At 32.4% G+C, this 24,903-nt stretch overlaps 1 protein-coding gene across 3 annotated transcripts in view; it reads left to right on the forward strand.

The window, feature by feature from the left end:
- Window positions 1–2,572: 2,572 nt before the first annotated feature.
- LOC111421079 (bloated tubules) overlaps window positions 2,573–24,903 on the forward strand; it is a 36,864-nt gene continuing 14,533 nt past the window's right edge. The window contains exons 1-3 of one of the 3 annotated variants that reach the window (XM_023054208.2): window positions 2,573–2,822; window positions 2,956–3,027; window positions 13,839–14,255. In XM_023054208.2, coding sequence (XP_022909976.2) covers window positions 2,974–3,027; window positions 13,839–14,255 — 471 coding nt within the window. In that variant the 5' untranslated portion in view covers window positions 2,573–2,822; window positions 2,956–2,973. Of the gene's footprint in view, window positions 2,823–2,955; window positions 3,028–13,838; window positions 14,256–20,034; window positions 20,473–24,903 lie in introns of those variants that run through there. The other 2 variants (XM_023054209.2, XM_023054210.2) reach the window with 2 other exon arrangements.

Below are 24,903 nucleotides of genomic sequence, written 5' to 3' on the forward strand. Positions count from 1 at the left end.
TGCCGGTAAGCGGAGAGCAAATGGGCATCTTATCGGATATATCAGTAACTTGGGATCGATTTATCATGAATTAAGAAGGGGGTCATTTAAAAGAGGAGAGGCTAATGAGTTTGTTAGGCAATCCTTAAGAAGAGCTCAAGATAGCTAATGTCAAATCATCATAAATTTAATTGCTAATCCTATGAGTTGAAATAGAGGGCATTGATATTATGTTGTTCTTTTCTTCATAAACGACCTCTCGCTGGTACCACCTCACCCTACAAAGCTCATTATGTTTGCGGATTACACGACTACCATAAATAGTGTTATATTTTAACATTAAATAAAATATATATATCTAATACGTCAACTGAAATACGTTGTGTCTCTACGAGCAGTGGTGAGTTGTTACTACGAATACTTTTTTTCACGTATCCTACCCTATACTATGTTAGGATCACTCGTCTCACTCTGTCAAGGTTTTTCGCACTCAGAGAAGATGTGTCAGAGTGATTGCAGACATTTCCTACATCGATTGTTGCAAAAGTGCATTCATTGAGCTCAATCTAATAACACTTCCATCCTTATAGATACTCACTTGCTTAAAGTTCATTAAAGCTAACATTAAAAAGTATAAAATCAATAGTTGTAACCACAATTACCAGATGAGGCACAGAAACTCGCTGCTTAATAATTATATGGTACTTCCAAATTTCGAAAAGTTAACGTACCATAGTAAAGTGACTAAACGTTTTAGACAACTGTTCTCGACATCAAAACATACTCCATCATGTTGCTTAAGCATGTTCTGAATCCTAAATTGATATCCCAAAAATCGAGTGTTCTCTGATTTTTGAACAAATGTCTGCTGGAGCAGATTTTTCTAGAAAAATTTGTACAAATATGTAAAAATATACAGGATATTCCATTAAAACAAATAAAGTAGGTGGTGACTTCCGGTATAAACGGAAGTGCTAGATATCTGAAAATATTTTAGTTGAAGAGAACGCTATTGATAATACTTAAGTTTGAATTCTCAAATTTTTATTTTGGCCAGAACCCCAGAAAGCCTAATGAACGGTCTCGCTGAGACACCTGTATATTGAGGGGTAATGGCCAAGAAAATTTGTCTTAAACAGAGTACAGATTTCAAAAATTAAAGAATATAATTAGGAACAATATTCCAAAGATTAATCTAACTAACTGTAACAGTTACGTTATAAAGAATCCATTCTCGTTCAACATGAGCGGTTTGCTTAGGGTCGTTGTCTTGTTGAAAGACCCACCGATTTTCAAGCCCTAAGCGCTCTGCTGATTTATATACCGACCCTCCACCATGTTTAACGGTTGGGAGCAAATTCTTTGCTTTAATTTCTTGGTTTTCCTGCCGCAAAATATTTCCGATTCGAAAATATTATACTTACTTTTGTCAGTAAACAGAACTGTTTTCCAAAATTTAAAGTCACTTGCAAGATATCTTTTAGCAAATTCAATCCTTTTCTGCCTATTTTGTTGGAAAATCCAAGGTTTTTTTCGTCGAACTCGTCCATAAAATCCATTAAATCTTAACACTCTACGTACATACAGAGTCTGGATGCACAATTTTATGAGTAGCTTGTTGAATTTCTTCTACCAGTTGAGGAGTACTTGTTCTGGGATTATCTTTCACCCGTTTTAAAGTTATTCGGATATCACGTTGATCTAAAACTCTTGGATGACCAATTCGTGGTTTATTTAATTTAATACACTTCAATTCATTGAAATTAAATTCTTTTAACACTTTTTAAGACTTTGGCAACAGTTTTTGCAATTTCACCGTATAATTTCCCTCATTTCTTAACTTTACTATTAAATGGCGAACTCCAACCGATATTTCTTTTCTTTCCACAATATTTTAAATTTTAACTAATATAATATTCACTACTAAGTTAACTAGAAACTATAATATAAACTTTTTAAACATAAAATAACATAAATATTAATTAAAAATGTCTTTGTAAGCTCTTTTGTATCAAATGCGTAACTTGTTGACTTTTGTGAGGTTTACCTGTCAGTATTCAATTTTTTGCTCTGTCCAAGGAGCACTTGATTTAGTTTTATTTTTCTATCTTAATATTAGAGTATATGGTTTAGGAATTATGATTATTTAAAAAAGGCCATATTTGCATTATTTTTATATACTTTCGGATCATTTTGGTCAAGGTTTAAGCTTTCGACTAAGTTATTATTCATAAAAGTCGGTTAAGAAATTCTCGTATTATGATCAAAATTATCTCTTAAGAAACTAACTTCGCATTGGTTTGGAAACCATTCATTTATACTAAAAACAAATGAAGGATTAAGTACGATTATAGTTTGTTTTACTTAGTATTAGTGTTTTAATCTTTTGCCTTATAAATCAGCCTGTATAAAATTTTTATTCGTTCCGATTCCATTAGCATTGGAAATGCATTTGCAATCCGAATACGTCAGATAGCCGGCTGCGACGACCGATTCGATCAAAAAACCCGGCCACGATATTCGTCATCAGATCGAGTTTTGATCGAAAAGATCGAAGTGGTGGAACCACGATGTTGTTGCCATGGTTATTTCGTTTGCAGTATACAAACCGTAGAGACACGGCGCGGCGCGCACATCGTCGACACCAGTCACTAGTACTCGCACCGTACTCGCGTTAACGTGTATTTTTATTCTCTTAAAAATTAAAAACGATTCGGAAATACAATAATAATATAGACACAGATATCGCATGCGATAACGAACGACAACGAAGATAATAACGGTGAGATTAAATTAAATCGATCTCGATGGCCGCGATTATTACTATCAATACAACGAATCGGGTTAGTTTTTTTTAAAGCTATTTTCGTTTGTTTTTAACCCTAATTTGTGATTAACCCGTTATTTAATTAATTTTTATTATTTCCTGAATTTGTGTATCTCAATATTCATTTTATTTTTTTTTGTATTTTTGAGGCGGGAAGTGAGTAAAGAATGTTCAAAAGTTTTGGTAAAGAAGAAAACTTGGGGGTTATTGACGGAATTAAGGTAAGTTACTTCTTTTAACATGCAGTTGTGTTTAAATTAAAGTATAATTCCAAACTGCAAACCGCACGCGACACTACTGGTTGTCATAGTAATGCAGCCTGCGGTTTGCAGTTTGCAACTCTACCGCCTGTCATGGAATTGTACCTTTATCCACAATCATATAATTTGAAACAGGTTTTACAACGATATATTTCGTTGCTATCCAAAAACTGGTTGTATTTTCAAAATAAAAAATTCTATATACAGGTGTTTATTAATTTTCATTGAAAAATTTTTAATAAGATATTTTTTTATATATAAATTCTATTAACATACCTCGAACGGTTCATAATAAATAACTATATTGAAATTTAGTACAACTGGATACTTTGCTTTGTGAATATACCGCAATGAGTTAACGGAAGACTCGCAAAGATCTTAATGGATAGCGAGTTGAACGGTTTCCAATAATAACTCCGTTTAATGGGGGTTTTATTATAATTTTCTTTATTTTTTGACTTACAAAATACATTCTTTAACTCTTTTAAGCAAGTTTTACCCAGAAAGAAATCTAGTTCAATTTACTTTATTGTTTTAATCGTTTACTGTGCATTTATAGGTTTATTGCAGTTGTTAAAACAAAAACAGGTAGAAGTAGTCCAGGAAAAACGGAAGTTAAGAAGAAAAGAATGTTTTAAAAATAACTTTACAGAAACGTTTCTTTTGTTTTTGTTTCTTTTGAACTGCTAAATTTGGCGATTGCGACTAAAAAGACAAACAAATGGAGCAATAAAATAACTATAAAGAGATTCATTTATAATCGTTATCTTTTTACAAATATGATCTCGTTTACACAGTTTACTCGCTTATCAGAAAGCGAAACGTAGTTAAACTAATATTCTTATAACATTTTTATCAGGTGACGTTAAAGTTTATTTTGGGCAATTACTATTACTACGTAATTGTTAATAAATAAATATTGCAGTGTGCTATCAATTTTAAACAAGATATATTAAAGAGGATTAATTCGAATTTTGGTTAAACCTTTTTTAATCTAATTTTATTGTATTCTAATATCCCGCACTTTGTTATTCACGAATTGAACCAAGATCATTTCGATATCTAAATGAAAAGTTTCCATCCTTCCAAGCTATCCATTTACGCGCCATATCTATTTTTTACAAAAGTTTATTACTGCATTTAAGTTGGGTCACAAATATTGACAATTTCTACTATCAACATTAACTAATCTCAAACGGTGTCCACAATATCCACAACCAACTGGAAATGTACCGCATGGAACCAGTTAACAATATGGACCGGAACCCTTTTTATCCTTACTACTCTTCATTTTATCACAGGCTTCTTTGTACATTTTGTTTCTTCATTGCTGGGCTATCTTTTGGATATTTGTGTAGAGCTTATTGATTTCTGTGTCATTGCGGGTTTCAAGTAATATAATATAAGTGTGTATAGATACACAAAATGCTGAGCTAATTCTGCGAAGTTGCCATCACGGTATCATCTAGTATGGCTTAGGGGAGTAAATTTATGACCATTATGTATTATGTTACACCTAACGCATCTTTGTTTTTCAATAATGTTGATCAGAATTATTTTGAATTCGCTAATTGCATGTTGTGGCGTTGACATTTCAACTCCACATTTGCAGCAATTTACGCTTCTCCTCTTTACGTGTTATCTCCGGATTATAGGTATTTGTAATGCATTTTTTGTATAATTATAAGCGCTCCAAGCTGATTTGTGTGTAAACTTATATGGTGGTAATGCTCCGAGCAATGATATAATGGATTCAGCAATGCAGCCGTAATCCAGATGAGGAAGTAAAAAAGTACAATAAAGTGCTACACAGTGCAAGAAACGAACCATGAGTACTGGATCGTTATACTTTAGACAGTAGGAAATCCTTTATAGGTTTGCATTAAGATAATCTGCAAAGTTATAATTTATAGTGGTTGTATCGCTGTATGATTTTTTAGCGTACACTTTGATATGTTGAACAAGAACACTTTATATACACTAAACTGATTTTCATCATTTACTAACACAAGCGCCTCTCGCTTAGAAATATCGAGACATTGTTAAGGCGCAGGGTTATAAACTACCAAAACGTTGTGTAGAAGTATAACCATATCGAAAGCTTACCAGACTAATATTTGTGTTATGGTGTTTACAGAATCCGAACTGCCAATGATCAAAAAGTAACTTATCCTTGAGGTACTCCATAATTTGCTCGAGAGTGCTTGCATTCAACACTACTGGTAATATATTGTGATACATACTAATGGTCAAAAATCGGTGTTATAATTTCCTCTTGGGGATTGAAAGAAACAGAAATCACCTTCAACCGCTCAAGAAAGGTGGAAATCTTAACTAACGATTTCATTATAACCAAAGTAGTGGCTGTGTTGTGATGTTTATGGAATCCAACCTAAACGATTTTTAAGCGCCTTTGAAAGTACTGAAATAAAACAGGAATACCTCAAATTCCCTTGATGACTACGAGAACTGAAAGTGTAAAAATACAAGTCTATTAGAAATGTAACTCATGACGCAATAGAAACAGTGGCAAAAGAAGTTGCCAGAAATTTGACTTCATCAATTGACTCGTAATGATATTTCTCTGTGCGTGCCATAATTTGGGAATAGACCCTGATGGTTATATAGCAAAGATGGTTATGTTGGTTATGCAAGGAGGATGCTTGTAAGCAGGTATCATAAAGAAAGACAATTACTTCTTTTTCTTTTCTCCTCCGACTCATCATTTTCACGTTGGTTATTTCGTCCACCCAAGAAATATTCAGTATTTTCCTATACATCTTCAGTCTTTTTACGTGGATTCCTTTCAATGTCGCGTATCGACGTATCGTAATATCGATTCGTATTTTTGATTCAAGGATTAGATCTCGGCGATAGAAAAGCATCCTCTTCATTTCATTAAATGTATGTATTTCTTGTCCGATCAGTTCTAATTCGTATTTTTTTTGGAGTTCTTTTCCTCAATCACTTTCTACTTTACTCTGTCAATAGGTTGGTTCTTTACATATATTCTACGGATGTCTTGAGTTGTTTTTGTTATCAGCATATATTTTATTTTGCTGATGTTCAATGATAGTCTGAGGGCTATCTTTCTCTTTATTAGCATCTATTTTGATTGTCTATCTTTATCGAAAGCTTTTTTTTTTAATGTCTATGTATATTAATAGCAACCATTCATTTCAACCTGTTCTGTAAATGGTATTTATTAGTTCTACCAGAATATAAATCTCGTCGTCCTCTATCAGTTTAAGAATTTCTGTTAGCAGTTAGTCTGAACCATAATTTTCCATTCTTAAGCGTATTGAGTCATTTTTATTCAGTGTTTAAAGGATTGCGCAATAAGTTCTTCTTACAGCATATTGAATTATTTACGTTTACTGGTGCTCGCGAGTTCTGTTACGAGTTCGTTAGTTATCTATTCTTAGTTATCAATAAGTACATAACGAAGGTTCTTTTATTTCAAACCTAGGTAAGCTCTTCAAGAATGACGAACCCATAAGCATTCTATGCCTAAACTACAACCGCAGGGCAAATCTTTCAGAGTGATTCGATGATTCAAGTGCTACGACAAAATGTAATCGAATAATCTTTAACTGAACCATGATGATCATAATTCTGATGAGTTCAATGCTATCCGAGTTGAGTGAAAACAACAATAAAATAGGAAACACATTGTTTACACCTTTACCGCATTCCATTCATATCTCAAAAATCATTTCCATTGTTTGATCTCAATCAAAATTATAATGAAATTCTTTTTAAGGCAGTCTGACTAAATACATACAAGTCTTTTATTGCCATAACAACCAACGATCCTTGTACTACCGTCTATAGTACAACACTATAGATTTACACTATTTTTAAAAATTAAAAATAATTCTTAGCTTTATTATGCTAAGATTTATTAAGATTATTAAGATTTTATGCCTTGTATTTGTTAGCGAATCACTATTTATAGTCATAAACTATAACGACTTTTTACTGTCATAATGCAGCAATCGATCAATATATCTGACAAATTTGATTACCGGTGTTCTAGAATAAAGCGAATTATTCTTTAACATATCCAAATCTATGAGGTAAGATACCATAAATTTTTGTAACGTCACATATAGGTTTTCATCATTGACCTCATGTAATACTAAGGGACTGCTGTTTATCTACTGTCATTTATCACCACTATTATCTCTCTGTTACATTAAACAAAACCCATGAAAACAGAATGCGGGTAATCGGTGATAGCCGTTAATAAGCGCAATAAGGAATTTCGCCTGTAAGCCATTATGAGGGAACAAGAAGACTTAATAAGTAGCGCTACTCACTAAAATTTCATTGCAAAGATAAAAACGCACTGCACTTTTTAACAGAAAGTCTAAAAGTTATAGTTTACTAACCAGCAGCTAACGTTGTAGCTAAAGTTAGTCTATCAGCGCAACACTGAGTATGTAATTAGTATAAAATTTTTGAGCAAACTGAATCAGTAAAGTACTCTAAGTCATCAACATTTTGTTGCTTAGGCAAGGATTGTTTCTTAAAATTGCTAACCCTTTCTGCTTGTTGTTTATTTATACCAAGGTATACTTATTACACAAAAAGTAAGGTTATATATACAGCGTGTCCCGTATCTTCCGCATCAGAGCATTATACGGTTGTAGAATACATTATTCTGAAGCGATCTTTCTAATAAAATTTTTTCGAAATGTTTATAATAACCGCACGGGAACTGTTTAACGACGACCAATAACGGACAACTTTGATTCATCGAAAAAGTTTATTTCTCTTTCCATGACGAATTTATTGGTGAGTACACGTGGGAAACGAGTTATCATCGGCGTAGCGGACCGGCCGAGGGTGGCACCGATTACCTGAGTCTGATTTGCGATCTGCTGATTGGACGAAAAACAGTTCCTTTAAACAGTTCCCGTGCGGTTATTATAAACATTTCGAAAAAATTTTATTAGAAAGATCGCTTCAGAATAATGTATCCTACAACCGTATAATGCTCTGATGCGGAAGATACGGGACACGCTGTATGTAATTAATCTTACAAAGGTCAAAAATTTATACCTTATTGAACCTTCATTTCAAGTAGACGAATAATAATAAACTTTTTGATTATTCTAAAGAAAATTCTTATCAACTTCTATTTTCATTTATAGATCCTAATAGATATTTATTGATTTTAATTGAATGTCAAGATTAAATTAAATAATAAAGATTAAGATATCAATAAAGATTTTTAGACATTTTCATTTAATTCCCTTTATTTCGATTTTTTATTATTTTCATTGATTTAAAACTTTCGTAATCTCACTAAATACCTTTCCGAGTTGGGTTTCTTGACTCTCTGGTGCATACTTGGTGGAACTAGGTTTAAAAAATCGTTCACGCGATGTTTCTAGGCCACCAGATGTGAATGCAAATGCGGGAAAAACACGAAAAATTTTCTCACTTTTTCTTCCAAACCCACCAGGTCGTGTTGTTTATCGCATTTTTATTGACTCCGAGTCGTTTTTCGTAATGGTTATTGAACGTAAATTGCGTTTACGTGTCGCTGTTATAATCACGAGTACTTAATTGATCTCTGTGGTTAATTAATGTGCTTAAAAATTAAACTAGTTTTTGATTTTGAATTCTTGAGTTATCGCATATAAATTAATAAAATTTTAAAAAAATCGATGAGTAATGGGTTAACTGTTAATTTTAGTTCTTTAGGTTATGGTTTTTCTCGGATTAATTAATATTAAAAGTAAGTTGCGGTGCATCCACCGGGATTCTTAATGACTTCATTAAATGGTTTATTATGCGGATGGATTTAGATAAAAACTTATCTAGTTGTGATTATCATTTTTTAAATGTTTAATTTTACGTTAGATTGTTGTAGTTTACGGTTTATTGACTTTCGTTTTCGATTTCATTCACCAACAAACAACGTGTTACGTCGTCAAAACACAATAACGGATAAAGTTGTAATAAACAAGTCGATTTATAAACTCTTATAAGACGTTAAACTCCTTTTCCTATACGTACCGTTCGTCTACCTACCTGCAAAAGGTCACGGCCTTGTTCTTCACCTTGACCAAACCGCAAATCGTGCTCTTCTCTTTATTTCTTTTGGTCTTATTTATTTTTTCTTGCTTCTTTTACGACAGACGCGACGTGCCGCGATGCGCTAAGTCGCCAAAGGCCACGTTTATGTTGTAAAGAAAACCCTTTATAATCATTCTCCTTGACCCTTTTTTTATTTTTAAATTCAGATATAGATTTGAACTAGTTTGAACGTTATCTTAGTTTTAATTTTTTTAAATTAATAGGTTATTGAAATGAATTAAATAGGATTTTAAAGAATACGTTTTATCAATCTGAATTGATTATCGGCTTAATTCTCCGATGTGATAATCTAGTTAAATGTTTTAAATTCGATAAGAAAAGCAAACATTTTTATATTTTATTTATAACATTTCTGCAACAATTTTAGACATAGCCTACGTAAATTAATACATTAATATATTTACAATGCAAATTTTATGCGACAGTAGTATGAAATTGAAAGTGAATGGGTTAAAGTCTTTGTTTAATGACTTAGGTTGGTGTTAAAAAAATTATGATTCATCGACTTGTTTATTTATAAATATAAATGAGTCAATCAACAATAACAAAAAAATAAGAAAAAGAATTTAATATTTTTATTTTAATTTCTTAACATCCAACATTATTAAGATTAATTAATATTTCTCAACCATCTTCTTACATAGTTATAGCAGCTTCCTCCTTGACCCAATCCACCCTCATCATTTTAAATTACAAGCAATTAAAGTGTGTGTACGACTTCGCGTACACAACGTCTTGAATATTCATCCCATCCCAAACATCACTTAAAACAATACCCGCGACTACATTATCTATGCAAATTTTTTAAAATGAATGAAGAAAAAACCCAACTCCTTGACCTTGTCATCCCACCATCATGCGTTCTTTGCTTTTTTGCGGTTTGTTGCAATAACTTTGCGAGAATGAATCGAATTTGTATTTTCACGACACAAAGGAACACAAATAAAAATGAAATAACAGTCCAGTTTTCAATTTTTCAAACGAGAAAAGTGTTCTCACTCGCGATTGTTTCCGGAATACAAAGGACATTCCTGAACTGTATTAACAATCGGGTCTCTTTTGATGTAAAGAATTTTTTCGAGATTTTCCTTTTCATACACGTACTTAGACACAGATGTTTTTAAAAGAATCTGAAAAGAGTTCAGGAATCTCACACCGACCACATGGTGCGTTATTAAAATAGTGTTTTAAGAGCCATTTTAGTACTTATATGTGTAAAGATTGATAAGGTCGAAAGATAAATAGGTTTATTACGTTTTAGAAGAATTATTTATTAATTTTAAAAATAAATTAATTATAAAATGAACGTTAAACTTTGACATAATTAGATAGGACAAATGGAGAAATAATATAAACTAATTTACTTAGTTTATGTTATGAGATTTTAATACACGAATAACTCTTTGTATGAAGGTATGAAGTCATAGTATTATTTATATTATCTTTTAGATAGATGAGTCATGTCTGTTATATACAGATAAGGCATGTACCTTAATCACACAATGTATCCGGTGTCGGAACGTTTTGATATTCAATTAATTTTTTTTTAATAAATAAAAAAATCTTTAGCGCCACAATGCTAACGCATTTGGGATCTTTTTTTTTAAGTGTTTACGTAATCATTTAGTGCACTTAACTGATCTGAAGCCTCGAAGAGTAAAACTGTAAAGTGTTTTTATGGATATCGAAGAACGAACTGCAGTAGTAACAAGTAAGGTTAAACAGAAATGGGAACAGTAAATTTCTTTGGTAATGTTCCAAAGTTAATGGGAAAAGCGACTACGTCGAATGAACTTTTGCTATTAAAAACTTTTTGGTATTGGATGGTTTGGGAATAAAATAAAGAAAAAAATTGGGTCTTATTTTGAATAGGTAATTAGGATATGATTGTAAAAGAAGCTGGAATAAAACTGGTATTTGACTAGATAATAAACGTGAAAATTAAACTAGAAATAGAGATAGTGTGCGAACATATCCAGAAGGAAAGGTGCTGGAAACATACCAGAAGAAGTCATAGAGGAAGTCATAAAAGAAAATCTGGAGATAAACACGAACTACGTAGAACCAGATATATCGTGATAAGAAGAAATCTGGGAATAAATCAGAACCTAGATGATGCCAGAATAGGTAGAAAGATGAGAAAAGATGAGTCAAATAAAAAGAAAGAGACGAAATCAAAGTATATATAGACAGTAATGAAGGCTGTCACATTTAAGAAGCCAGAATTATAGAAGAAAGAAGGAAAACAAAGCAAGAATCAAACTAAATATGTAATAACACTAGGAATTAGACAGATATCAGATAAATATGAAGATATGATAACGAAGCCGGAAGACACACTAGAAACATTCCAGAAGAATGTTCTTGTAAACTTGTTCAATAACAAATTTCGGAAACCATTTTGTTAAATGGTGATTAATATGCATCGCCTTAGTTGGAAGTTTTTAATTTGTTTTATTGTTTAACGTTAATCACATTAACTAGAATTGAATGTTAACTTTTACAACACAATTAAAACATCTTTTGTAGCATCTCTGATGATGATAATATATCGAAACATGTTAGACTAAGAATTTAAAAAATAAAAAAACCAGTAAAAGTACAGATTACCATTTTCATTTACTAATTCCAGAAGAAGTCCAATAGAGGAAAAGGAAAGAATCTGTTTATAACAGGAAATAACCAAATATGTACAAAAAAGAAAGAATTTGCAAAAAAAAAGATAGAAGCTAAAATGAAAAAAATCTGATTTGTACCAGAAATGCCAGAAATATGGGAAAAAATCAAACAAAGTGACAGAAGGACACAAAATGAAGATGAACAAGAAACAGGAAGAAGCCAGAATCAAAGTAAAAAACGCAAATATACTAGGAACTGGAGGGATATCAGATAAAGAGGAAGAATTGCGAACGAAGTTAGAATGCATGACACTAGAAACAAGGAACCATTTAGAGGAAAAGAAAAGATTTGTATAGAACTTCTGAAGAATAAGACAAAATCAAGGAAAACGTAGACAGCGAAGAAGCAAGAAAAACGTTATAAACAGGATAAAAAGAAACAAGCCAACAACAAACTGCAAACGCAAGGAACACTAGAAATATAAAACACACAATTTAAATAAAGAAAAAGACAGAAACTAAATGAAGGTAAATGCGAAAGAGCCAGAAAGACGTTACAAATAAAGGAAAGGAATAAACCAACAACGAAATAAATACTTAATGGTCAGATTAAGTATTTATACCTAATATACCAGACAGAAGAAATAAGCATGAACGGAGTCAACAGAAAAGACTCTGAAAATATGAGAGAACAAACCATATACAGGAATAAGGAAAACCCCAGAATCAGACAAGCAATTAGCACGGAAACAGAAGGGGTCACAAATAGAGAAACTAAAAATTCATGAATCCTGTGAGAAGCTAAAAGGAAGACAGAATATCTAGCTAATAAATCACCCTGTATATAGAAAAAAATCTAACTAAATAACAAGTATCTTGGAAAAAGAGCGATCCAGAAACAGTGACACTAAAATTCCGAAACCCCAGAAAGAAGCTTAAGACATAAAAGCAAGGAACAAGTCAGAATGTAGATGATGTCAGAGCATCATTTCACACTTTACACTGAAATGACGAATCATTCTTAGATGTTGACGTTTCCCTTAGATCTATTTTTTGGTGTGATAACCTCATTCTTTTGCCTTTGTGGCAGCGCACTGCAATGCACCTCACTCCCTCATTGAATATACATGCACCGATATTCTGTTGGTGCCATGATGATCTTTTGGTTTCCTGATGACGTGGTTGATACTTTCATTGTTATTTTGTGTAAATCCGCCTACACAACGTTCCAACAAATTATCATTACAAAGACTGGGCTTGATTATAGTCAGAACCATCCCTGAAAGTGCTGTAAAATTGTGTGTTATCTGAGTCCTGGAAACATTTCTCGTGGTGTGCTTGCTCTAATGTAATAATAAAACGCAGCACCCTTCATTTTTTTTTACTGATTCTGCGGATTGCTCTGCCATAGTATATGGTAATTAATTTAATCATTCTCCCTGTTAGTTTATTTCAACTACTCAGGTGCAAGCCCTTAATATGTTCGAGGAAACTTTTGTGTTTAAACGTGATATAAAATTTTTGGTTTGTTAATTTGTTTAACTTCTTGATAAATAATCCTGAACTGTCCAAAAGAAGAGTATTTTAAGCTTTAATTTGATATAAAACTCATTTCTTAATGCGTATAAACAAGACAATTTAATTGTTTGTATATTTTATTTCAGGGTGTTTATCAACTTTTATGATTATTATTCGAATCAATATAACTTTTTAATTGCCATGTATTAATAAATAATCCTGAATCGTCTAAGAGGAGGAAATTTTTAACCTGATTTGATATAAAAACCATTCCTTAATTGTTTATGGTAAACTATTAACTTTTAAAACAAATATGTTACGTGAAAGAAGCGTGTTACATAGGATGGATAATTTAAAAATTTGTGATATACACTTATAAATAATCTAACCCATACTTTTTAAGAATCTTGTTTAACCCATAAACTATTTTGTCATTGAAGAAGATTTAAATATGATATAAAAGTCATTCTTAATTTCTATAAATAAACAAGACACAAATTAATTGTTTGTATATATTATTTTCAGGGTCATCAAAGAATAATAATGTATCCAGAATACAGACCAAAACTGCTAACAAAAGTCCCTCACGTACAAAAAGCTATCGACCATTACAACAGCGTATCGACAATAGACGATGATTTTCGCGCATACGAAAATTATACGTTTGTTAACGATAACAACGGGGGCGGTGGCATTAACGGGGGCGGCGAACATTACGAAAGTAACGTGAGCACCATGTCCAGTACAAAACCATTGAACGGCGGAGCTACCGGGACAATTACTTCGAATATTCTACCACCATTATCCGCGGATTTCTACAGAACCGACGACATTTACGATTATTCAACGATAAAATCGAGCGAGGGAAAATCTGGATCTTACGCGGACGTCAGTCCAAGGGCTTCTAACAGCAAATTAGCAGTCAGACCAAAACTCAAAGACGTAAGTTTATTTTTTTTTAATAAATTCAATGCTGCTGAGTCAAAAAGAGGAATGAAGGAAATAAAATCGGCGTTAATTATCAAGGTTCTTTTTGTATTTTAACGTATCTTCATCCGGGATGTGTGATACGCTCCAACGAAAATAGAGATGACGGTTTTAAATTTGTGGTAAAGATACATAATTATCTTTTCCGTTTATTTATATCTTCAATTTTTATAAAGTTAAACAAACACGTAGGAAACACTATTAGAATTTCTCATTATCTCGTTTTCATATTGGTATTTCACACAACCTAATACCAATAAAGATCGTTATCGTAACGATGAAATTTTTTATTGTGATAAACCCTTTTGTTGTTCCCGACAGCATTTAAACGTTCTATAAAGTTCTAATATTAATATAGACGTCACTATTAACCGGTTTAATTTATCGAGAAAAAAATGGCTGATTATTCAAAAAGTTAATTTCTACTGAATTACACGCACAAATAATTTCAAATACACGCAAGTCGAACCCAAGTGAAACTTTTTAACCAATAAAAAAGAAAATTTCTTTGATTTTCACTTAGGATCGTGAATACTATGAAAACAAAGAAACTAAATGAAGAAAGGTGGAGAAAGGTTTCTTCGGTACGCTTTAATACCCGATCGAAATGTTTGCAGTTTCAATACAGTATAGAAAGGAAATAAATCAGAAGACACACCTTCCGTTGTGTACTGTATTTGCCCACAGTCACAACCTCAAGTTTCTGTAGGTGGACCCTGGACAAAGTCACACAACCAAAGATCGAGTTACTTCACCTTTTGGTCATAGACCTCTCTTGATCTGACTCAAGAAGATATGAACAAAGAGAGGACACGAATTTCCCCGAACGTTAATTAGTCATACGGCCTTTGTAATGTCCCTCGAGATTTATCGGAGTAAAAAGAAAATAAAAAAAGGAATTTTTAAGAATTGGTTTATTACATTTTTGTGAACGATGACGTAAATTTATGGATAATGACGACATATTACACACCGGTTTTGATATGTGAACGTTTACGAGAACGATGTGTATTTCCCAGAAGTGTGTTTATATAGTCCAACGTAGACAAGATTTGTATTGTTGAGCCAGTTTTGAAATCGGGCGTTTTAAAAGAGTGCTACTGTTGATTTTGCGTTGAGAAATGGGAGTAAATGTGATAGGTTAAACAGCTTCTAATTAAAAATTATGTATGTGTTTTTGAGTACTTCTGAGCTAATTTAATTTATCAATTTAAAATCAGTTTTAACTTAATTAATTCTAGAATTTTAGATTAAAACCTCTTGAAATTAAGAATTAATGAAATTATTTGGTAATTTATCATCGCTAGATCCTTGAAACTATGATTTGATTGGAGTGAAATTAGAAATTAAAACACGTGACTTAACTAAAAGTTTGAAAAGCCAACCCAATTCTTTAAATTTACTTGTCATCTTATGGAGTTGGATTACAAACAAAAACTTTTCCATTTATATTTATTGTAATTATTGTTGGAACATTATGATACCTTGATGGCACTTCACTTTAGCTACCTACATCAATCATTTAATAATTTAAGATTCGAAATGTGAGAAAAATGTTTTCCGCGTGAATAAGATATTTTTCAAAGTCGTCAAAAAATATTTAAAAATAAATATTATCCACAGGTCCTAAAGAATCTTGCTGCGATGAACTTGGAAGAATAATGCATTCAGTGAAAAAGCTTTTTATATATATCGGCAAACAGCTCTGTTGCAGCTTTCTCATTATGCTTCACAAGTCTTCCCTTTGTTGTACATGTGTTACAGCTTGTCTATGTCTTGATAATTATGAGTTTTTGTCTAAATTCTAAAATGTTACTGCTAGCAGCTCTTCCAGTGCCGTTATGCATTTTCCTGAGACTACAATCCGCCAATATATTTCAAAATTTTATAAATAGTATACTTAAGAATATTGGTCAAGTTTCTCCTACATTCTCCAACGAATAACACTTCTGGCAGTTTATTTCAACATTTGGTGAATGCCTGTAATCTTATTTGTGTGTCTCTTTTGCTGATGATACGAACATCAAAACGTAAACATTGCATAATAAATTTAAAATCGTTATATTACCAAACGAAATCTTTCAATTCTATCTCAGTTAGACTTACAGAAGAAGCGTTATCCGTTACTTTGATTAACTTCTACTACAATGAATCGATAAGAAAGAGCATAAAGGCTTTCAGATTAATAATATATGTTACTGGATTAAATCCTTTTCCTCGTAGTTTAATTTTGGTCTACTATGTCAATTTCGGCTTGAACATTGTCTTCTAAGTCTTCATTGTTGTCATTCTCCTTTCAACTTTATCACTTTCTTTGCAAAAGAATATCCATTGCATTAAACCAAATCATGCAGGTTTTATTGGCAGTGTTCTTGATTTCACCTAACAGCATTAAACTTATTTAACATTGCTTTTTACGATACTTAACATTTCGAACGTTTCTTCGTTATGGCCACTAACTTCGGCGGTATTGAATAATAAACAGAATTTTATACTCTGAGAAGAGGTATAACAGAGGAGATTGGACTAAAAATACTTTTTTTTGGAAAGATATATTGAATTAAAACATTCTGTTTGATGAGTTTATAATAGCCTAAAAGGGAATGTCCAATCCTGCTGTCTGACCACCGTTCTGCGAGATGGTTATAAACAGTGTTAAGCAGCCAATCGCAAATAAGGGGCAGCGGATTTTAAAGAACGATCTGTACATATGGATAATTGCAGCGAAATGATTAGTATATTTACAGAAGTTCAAAAGGGTAGCAACAGAATGGCGACGAATTCATTTTGAGAATGATAGAAATCAATGAATTTTTGTACCGGGTATATTTATCGGAACTAAAATCGCAGTGCGTTGGATAGTGATATGCCAGATCAGCTCGAAAACTGAAATACCATCAAAATCAAGATTACTGTAAAATTGATGATGATTATTGCTTATCGGGTGTTATTATGTGCACTTTATTGCACATGCAACAACAATGGAAGTTGCTTATTAAGGAGACTTACAGCTGAGATAAGTACAATATGATATTAAGCATTATGTCCTGATTTGGATCAGATCAAACATTCTTCATAACAAGGCAAGTCCACTTAAAACGTTAACTGCAGCACTGGGAATGACAAGGAGACTCCTCACCTTTTTCTATGAGAGTTTGACATCATACTTATTTAATCTATTTATGATTAATTACTTTCTTTACAAATTTTCTTTTAATTTTGATTTAGGATGTGATTTTGAATCAGGAGCACAAATTTCCAAAAAGATTACATCTGCAGATTGCGTCTCTTAATGTAAAGATGTCCAAAATATAAACATCAATTTTGCTCGTGTTAGTTCTGCTAAATAGTCTCTTCCACCATGACAGTGGAGCTCATTTTGAAAGGTTTATATTTTCCCATAAAAGAGCTTTTCTCCACAAGCGTTCGTTAGAGCTGTACTTTGCCAAAAGAACCATAACCATAACATTTAGATTTATGTTCTTGGCTATTTATACAGAGTGTTCCGTGACTCGACCGACAAACTTATACCATATATTCCGAGGGTCATTACGATCAAAAAATGGTATAGAAAATGGTAAGAAAATGGTATGAATAAAAGAAAGTTTATTCATTTCTTTATTTATGAATGGGTAGCTAATTAACACAAAATTACAGCAACTGTTCAAAATGAGAACCGCCATTTTCTAAACATACAGCTATCCTTGATATCATAGAATGTTGCCAGTTAATTACCGCCAATTCATTCTTTAGCGAATTAGTAGCTTCAACTATTTTGTTAATCAACTCTTCACGTGATTGACGATTACTACTATACACACGAGATTTGAGACTACCCCAAAGAAAAAATCTAGAGGTGACAAGTTAGGTGATCGAGCTGGCCAATGTACAGTTCCACCCCGTCCTATCCACCTTTTCGGAAAATTTTTATTAAAAAATACCTTCTTGCTGGAACCACATGCCACAACGAGCTTCTAGAGGAATATCTTCCATGTAATTCGACAATTCGTCTTCCAAAAAGAAGTAAGGTAAGTTTGTGAACTAAGACATCCTTCAAAAAAATGAGGCCCAATAAGATGATTATTTAACCACACGTTGACGGAAAAACGATATTAATGGTTAACAACGATTTTTCGTGTGGGTTTTGATCCGTCCAGATGTGAGAATTACGTGTGTTGTTAATACCGTTCCTTGTAAACTGGGCCTTATTCGTAAAAAGTGTGTGTGAAATAAGTTCTAAATTATTTTCTAACCACTGGCAATACCGTACTCGATTTTCGAAATCTTCAGGAAGTAAATGCTGGACTTTTTGTAAATGATAGGGATAAAGTCCATCATAGTGCAGAATTCTCCATACGTTGATTTGAGGAATTCCGTTGTATGAGATATTCTACGAATACTGGTAGAATAAGACAGTACAAAAATCATTAATTTTTTCAAACGTTAAATCGTCATGACTAACTATCATTTTTTTTAATTCCTTCGATATCATTTTTATATACCATTTTTTGATTGTAATGACCCCCGGAATATATGGTATAAGTTTGTCGGTCAAGTCACGGAACAGCCTGTATTATTTATAGCATCAATTTCTTATTCGTGATATGTTGTGTGCTTTAGAAGTTGGATTTAACATTGCAATAGTCAAACGTATAGGAAAACTTCTTTCGATCTTTAATTATTGAGATACCATCATCTGTTAAAAGACCGACATGGTTATGGATATCTTAAGATTTAAATGTTTATATCCACATTGTAGTGACTTAAGGTAGGAGTTGAGGTGTAGTATGTTAAGTGTTATGGTGTTGAGTAAAATGTTGACACGTTTTCCAGACTCTATGGCTGTTGAAACTATGTTGGGGTTGACTTGGATAAGTTTGTTAGCTTTATTTTTGAGTTTTGTGTCTTAGTTGGTGAAGTGTATGTTCTAGTTTTAATAGAATAGTGATCTGAGGAGATAGGATCTGTGGTATTTTTGATATGTCATTCCCAAGACAAATATCTAGCGTTAAAATTACCAATCTCACAAGCATTTTATTGTACATGATAATGAGATTTCTTAGGTCATTGTCAATTGAAAGTAATACACAACTTGAAATGTGACCAAATAAAATACAGCTTGCAATTACGTAATTTGATTGAAATTTTATATCCGAATGCTTTTCATAATTACATGAAGAAATATAAATTCGTAGGCTTTCACGGCCGCTGTTATTAGAAATACCAACTTTCGAAGTTGTATCTGAAGAAGCTTGCAATATGGCATTCGAAATGTTAAATAGAATTTTATAGACGCATAAAGGAAGTTCTACATACTTAATACTCTTAATACAAAGTGAAATTCTTTCAATATTTTGTAATTCCTTTACAAGATAAAAATTTTTATTTTAAAAATTTCGAATCAAGCTCATGGAACAATAACATAATGTATGTAAATTTGGGACAGGAAGTTAAAGCCCTTGTGACCTAGTGCACCCCTCGTTGAACTTGCTGCAGTATGAAAACCCCAGCGACCTATAATAACATTGCTACTGGTGCGACGCGGTCGATGCAGCAGCTCCGACGCACGCTGCTACTACCAACGACGACTCTTTACGTTTACTGCTCTTACAACCTACTACTACTTTTTTTTTCGCTTCACACTTGGACGCTTTCCGTCGCGGCGCAGAGGGTTGGAGATATTCTCGGACCGGAGGCGCGCTTTAGTGCCATCGCGTTCACCGCCGCGCCGGTTTAGTTTCGGTCTCATTTTCGAAACGTTCTCCAGAGATTCAAATTCGAATTAAGTATTCGGGTTAGAGCTTAACCCGAAAATTGCGCTAATCAAACGCTAATTGCCCGGAAAGAAAAAGTCGACGGATTCGTTCCGCTACAAGAAGGTTACAATTCTAAAGTAATTTGGGATTAATTTCCTAATTTTATTTAGAGTGAAAATTTGGATAGAAAAAGAAAGAAAAGGATGTTTCAATGTGGTTTTTGTTGTTTATAGTTTTTTAGTGCGATGAATCCATATTACTTTAATGTGTACGATTACGAGTATTACGAATATAGAACTTATCCTGCACAATTTTATTTAAGGAGAAGTGCTAATTTTAATAGTTGGACTTATAAATTAAAAAGTTTTTTATTGGCAAAAGAGTGTTATGGTGCTGTAACTTTTTTTAATAGCAAAGTAAGACAGTTATTATAAAATGTTATTTTTCAGGTTTATTATTTTATAATTTTCTACAATTTTTTAATTTAATATAATTAATATATATAGCATACCATTACAGAATAATAATAAGAGGATTTTTCAAAACATTGTTAAACCCATCTTTATTCTTGAAGTTATTACATATTCCAGTTAGACGTTGCAACCGGATTACTGTATAGAAACCATATAAGCTTTCCGGTAAAGTTCCCAATAATGTCTAAATCACATATAATTTGAACTAAACAGGAAGTAGTATCTTACGTTTCAAAGGTAACTTTATACTACAAAAATAAAGTTGTACCAGTCATTTGTTCTTGCAAGATATTTTCTTTACGACAGAGACTCATGTTTAGGTAGGCTTAAGAATTTTCAACCACGTTGTGAGTCACAGTGAGTTATAAACTTGAAAGTGTATCTACCTGCAAATTTCCAGGTATGAACCGAACTCCTACAGAGACTTTGTTGCTTTTTGGGGATCTTCCGTTACTTATGATGTTATTTAGATATCTTAAATAGCATTGTTAACTTAAAGAATGTCAGAGAAACTCATCTCTTCATTATGAAAGTCACGTATAAATGTTTAAAAATTTTAATGATTCAATTACATGATGGTTATTTATTTGGTGATGACTAAGTATGAGCTGCATCTCTACCAAGAATACAATTATCAAACATATCATTGATGACTTATTTTATCAGCCGAAATTGCGAGCTCCATTTTCTGATGGAAGTATTGTCATCTGTGCATCCGTTTCTATCAGTATGTAATATGATTTAATAGGGTTAATAAGATACTTTAATAGTAATAGATTTCAACAGATGGCGTAAGACGTTACATAAAAGTTAGCTATGTAAATTATTTCTCGAAATTTGAATAAAACGATGATAACTGTATTCAAGTTTATAGAGAGAAACTAAGTAACAGAGGTTCGCGAATTATTTATTGTTCAAGCATGATGTTGGTGAATTTCTTTCTGGTTTCCGTTATGTTTTGAGTTACAAGGAAAGATTTAACTTGGATATTAAAATCTATAACCCAAATGTGAAGAAATAAATCTGCATCGTATCTGATTTTTATGTTACAAGCCCATTTTAAATCTAAGTCCGATAAAAATATGCTTCAAATATAAAACGTACAGTTTTTTATCAGAAGAATTATAAGCAAATAATATGACGAAAAGATTAAAAAAAAGTCAATAGAGGTAGAAATGTTTATTTATTTTCTATATTTATTATATATTATACATGAAAATAAAAAATGATTATATGTAACATAAAAATCGTGTAAAACACAGTAAATTACTATGTTTACTGCATTTTTAACTAAATAAGTCTTTGGCAAAGTACAAAGATCGTTCACGTATCAGATTTTTAATTAGTGCTTCTAAATATTTTCTAGTTAGCATTATTGAATTAACACCATATTGGATCAGTAGAAAACCCCAGAGAAAAAACTCAGCCATTGGTTTGTTTTCCGACTCTTAGAGATCTCAGAGTAAGATGAAAGGGTGAGAGCATGATAACACTTTTTATTTCTTTCGGATTAAAAGGCATAAATATCTACTTCTGATCAAACACAAATATTGATTCAACTTTAGGTTTTGCTAGTAAGAAGAATCTCAGTTTTATTATTTCTTATGGTCGCTACCAAATATTTATAAAGACTTATAATAATTAACAAACATTTGCCACGTGCATAAATACACCAATAGTCGGTTGTAGTAATCTTGATCGTCATAGGGTATTAGCTAAGATATGTTTCTAACACAGTTTTTGTACAGAATGACATTGTTTGGCAATGGCGCATTGTTAAAAAAGCGTATAATAAATCTTACAATAATCAACACAACTGACCTACATGTATCACACAGATGTTAAACTAATCCTATGCCTAATCCAGTGCTCTTCTAAGTTTTGTCTACAAAATATAAATGCAGTAATTTTCTTTAAGCAAGCATTCAATTGTTAACGATATTGTGATGAAAAGATTTATTTCGCATCTCTCCTTCCATTATTCTGGCTCTATGGCTCTCCATATACAAGAATTCTTATTATTTCTTGTACACCTCCAGTTCAGTTTTCATATTGTTCAATTTTCCTAAAGTCATCAGCACTACCTTCATCCACAAGAAGAAAATACAAGTAAAATCACCAAACAAAATTTGCCATTCACTTTGTAAGGTTTCTAATAAATCTCTTCTACCAGATCATATTGTTCACAAAAACTTTGTCTGGAAACTGACAGGAGCAAACCAAGTGCAGTGTACTATTAGGTATGCAAATATGACTATACAATAAATTTAGTAAACTTTATTTAAGTATAATTTCCATTACTAATGACATTTTCTCAAAATTTTGATGATAGAATCATCAGCCGTTTTTCGGCATCGTCGCAGTTTATGAAGGGCTATTCCAAAAGATCGTGAGCAATCGATCAAGCAGAGTTGGGCGAGTGGGGTAACACGACTCATTTCACCTCATCTATGGCGTCTTTGGTCTGTTTAGCAACGTGAGCAACATGAAATCACTTTATCTTGTCTTTTGACCAATTCCACAGGTGTTATAGAACCTATATTCCTTCTTTCTGGATCTTTCCCGTTTGATATAAACGGAGTAAAACGGCTTGTCGACTAACAGCTCTTGCGGAGATGACTCTCAATCTTCATGTAATAATGCTTGCAAATCTTTGCCTTCGATTTTTTGGATGGTCTTCCATGAGCTTTGCTTCGAAATCGAAGTCATCACCTTTAAAACGTTGAAAACATTCACAACAAGTTCCCTCGGCAAGGCATGATTGTCATAAGTTGCTGCGAGCATTTGATGAGCTTCGACGGCAGTATTCTTAAGGCTAAACATGAAAAGTAAAGCATCTCACCTTTATGGTACCTTTTCTTAACTTTCCACCATAAGTCAGTTTCCATTAACGCAGCTCTTGAACTAATTGCATTGATTTAAACGAGTTATCTGCAGTAGTCTATCTAGTATGTATTTCTGTTTTGCTGATAATTCCGTTAGCTTTATCAGTATGTGTATCTTCAATGCATATTGCGTTTAGACATATGAGCAAAATGAATTTTATGCCATACATGTTGGATTTCTTCTAAATGCCAGATGAATTCGCTGATGCATTCGTTCACAGTCATAATGCATTTTTTTTGCAGTGTTATCAAAGAAAACATTAAAAAACATTATTAGGGATCATTATTTATTTCTATGTCTTCATCATTGTTGCAAATTTTGGATCTAAATCTCTAACTCATTCTCTATATGCGCCTAGTTTACCAATCATACTGAAATACTCAAATGCTACACATATATTGATATGAAGTTTAGAAGACTACATAAGAATTTTATCTCAAGGGTCAATAATCGTTGCTTTGAGTACTAGAATCATACAATCACAAGTTTGGGAAGTGAAACGATTTTGGGTTTAAAGAAAAACTTATGACGGATTTCTGAAATATCATAAACACAAAGTTGTTGAGTATAAATTTAAATGCAGAATGAACACAACACTAGAAATCTATTTAACTTTAACAAAAAGCTATAAAAAGGAAACTATTGGTTATATAAGTCTAACATAAATTTAAATAGGTGATATAACGATAATAAATTGCTTCCCTATAAACATTCCACAAAAAAAAATCACTTTTACCTTTCTACATAATTTAATAATAAATTTCAATCACTTAACCAATTCTTTTAATAACGAAAGCAACAAATTGTTACTTTCATTCCATTGTAATGCTTCAATACACCAAATAAATAATTTCCCACTTTTTCCGTTAGATGGTTATCATGAAAAACACCGCGCGATTGCGACAAATTTCTCGAAATACCACAGTGAAAATATTTACCTTTCCAGAACGCGATAATTGTTCTTATCTGGCGCCCACGGAGGCGTAAATACCGTTGATCATAATTTTATAGGTAAGGAAAAAGATAGGTATCTTCGAGTTGAACCGGTTGAAGAACCCGCTCGAACCGCGCATAACATGAATATTTCGCACATTATGTTCGTTATATGTTTGTTAATTAGTTTAAAAACTGAACTAAATCTAGTTCCTCAATAAATCTATATGCAAATAATACTACAATAGTATTTCTGTGTTTAATGTTTAATATTTTATTTCATCACATGTAGTAATTCCTTTGTTTGTTCAATTATAATTTTAAACTGTAACGATGTAATGATTATGAAACGAGGTGGTTCACCAGATGGTTTCATTACGCAGTATGCGACGGCGACGACTTCAACGTCTGTTCCCATCAAGAGAAAGGAAAAGTGATAAAATTCTCTCACATCAGCACAAGCGGTTTGTTACTTTGTTATGGTATTCTGTTTTCTGTGAACCAATTCGATCTGATTGTGATCGGCTCTCGACTTCTGACTAATGAGATCTCGCG

The sequence above is a fragment of the Onthophagus taurus genome, chromosome 1, assembly GCF_036711975.1.
Source record: "Onthophagus taurus isolate NC chromosome 1, IU_Otau_3.0, whole genome shotgun sequence".
In the NCBI taxonomy this organism is placed as follows: domain Eukaryota; kingdom Metazoa; phylum Arthropoda; class Insecta; order Coleoptera; family Scarabaeidae; genus Onthophagus; species Onthophagus taurus.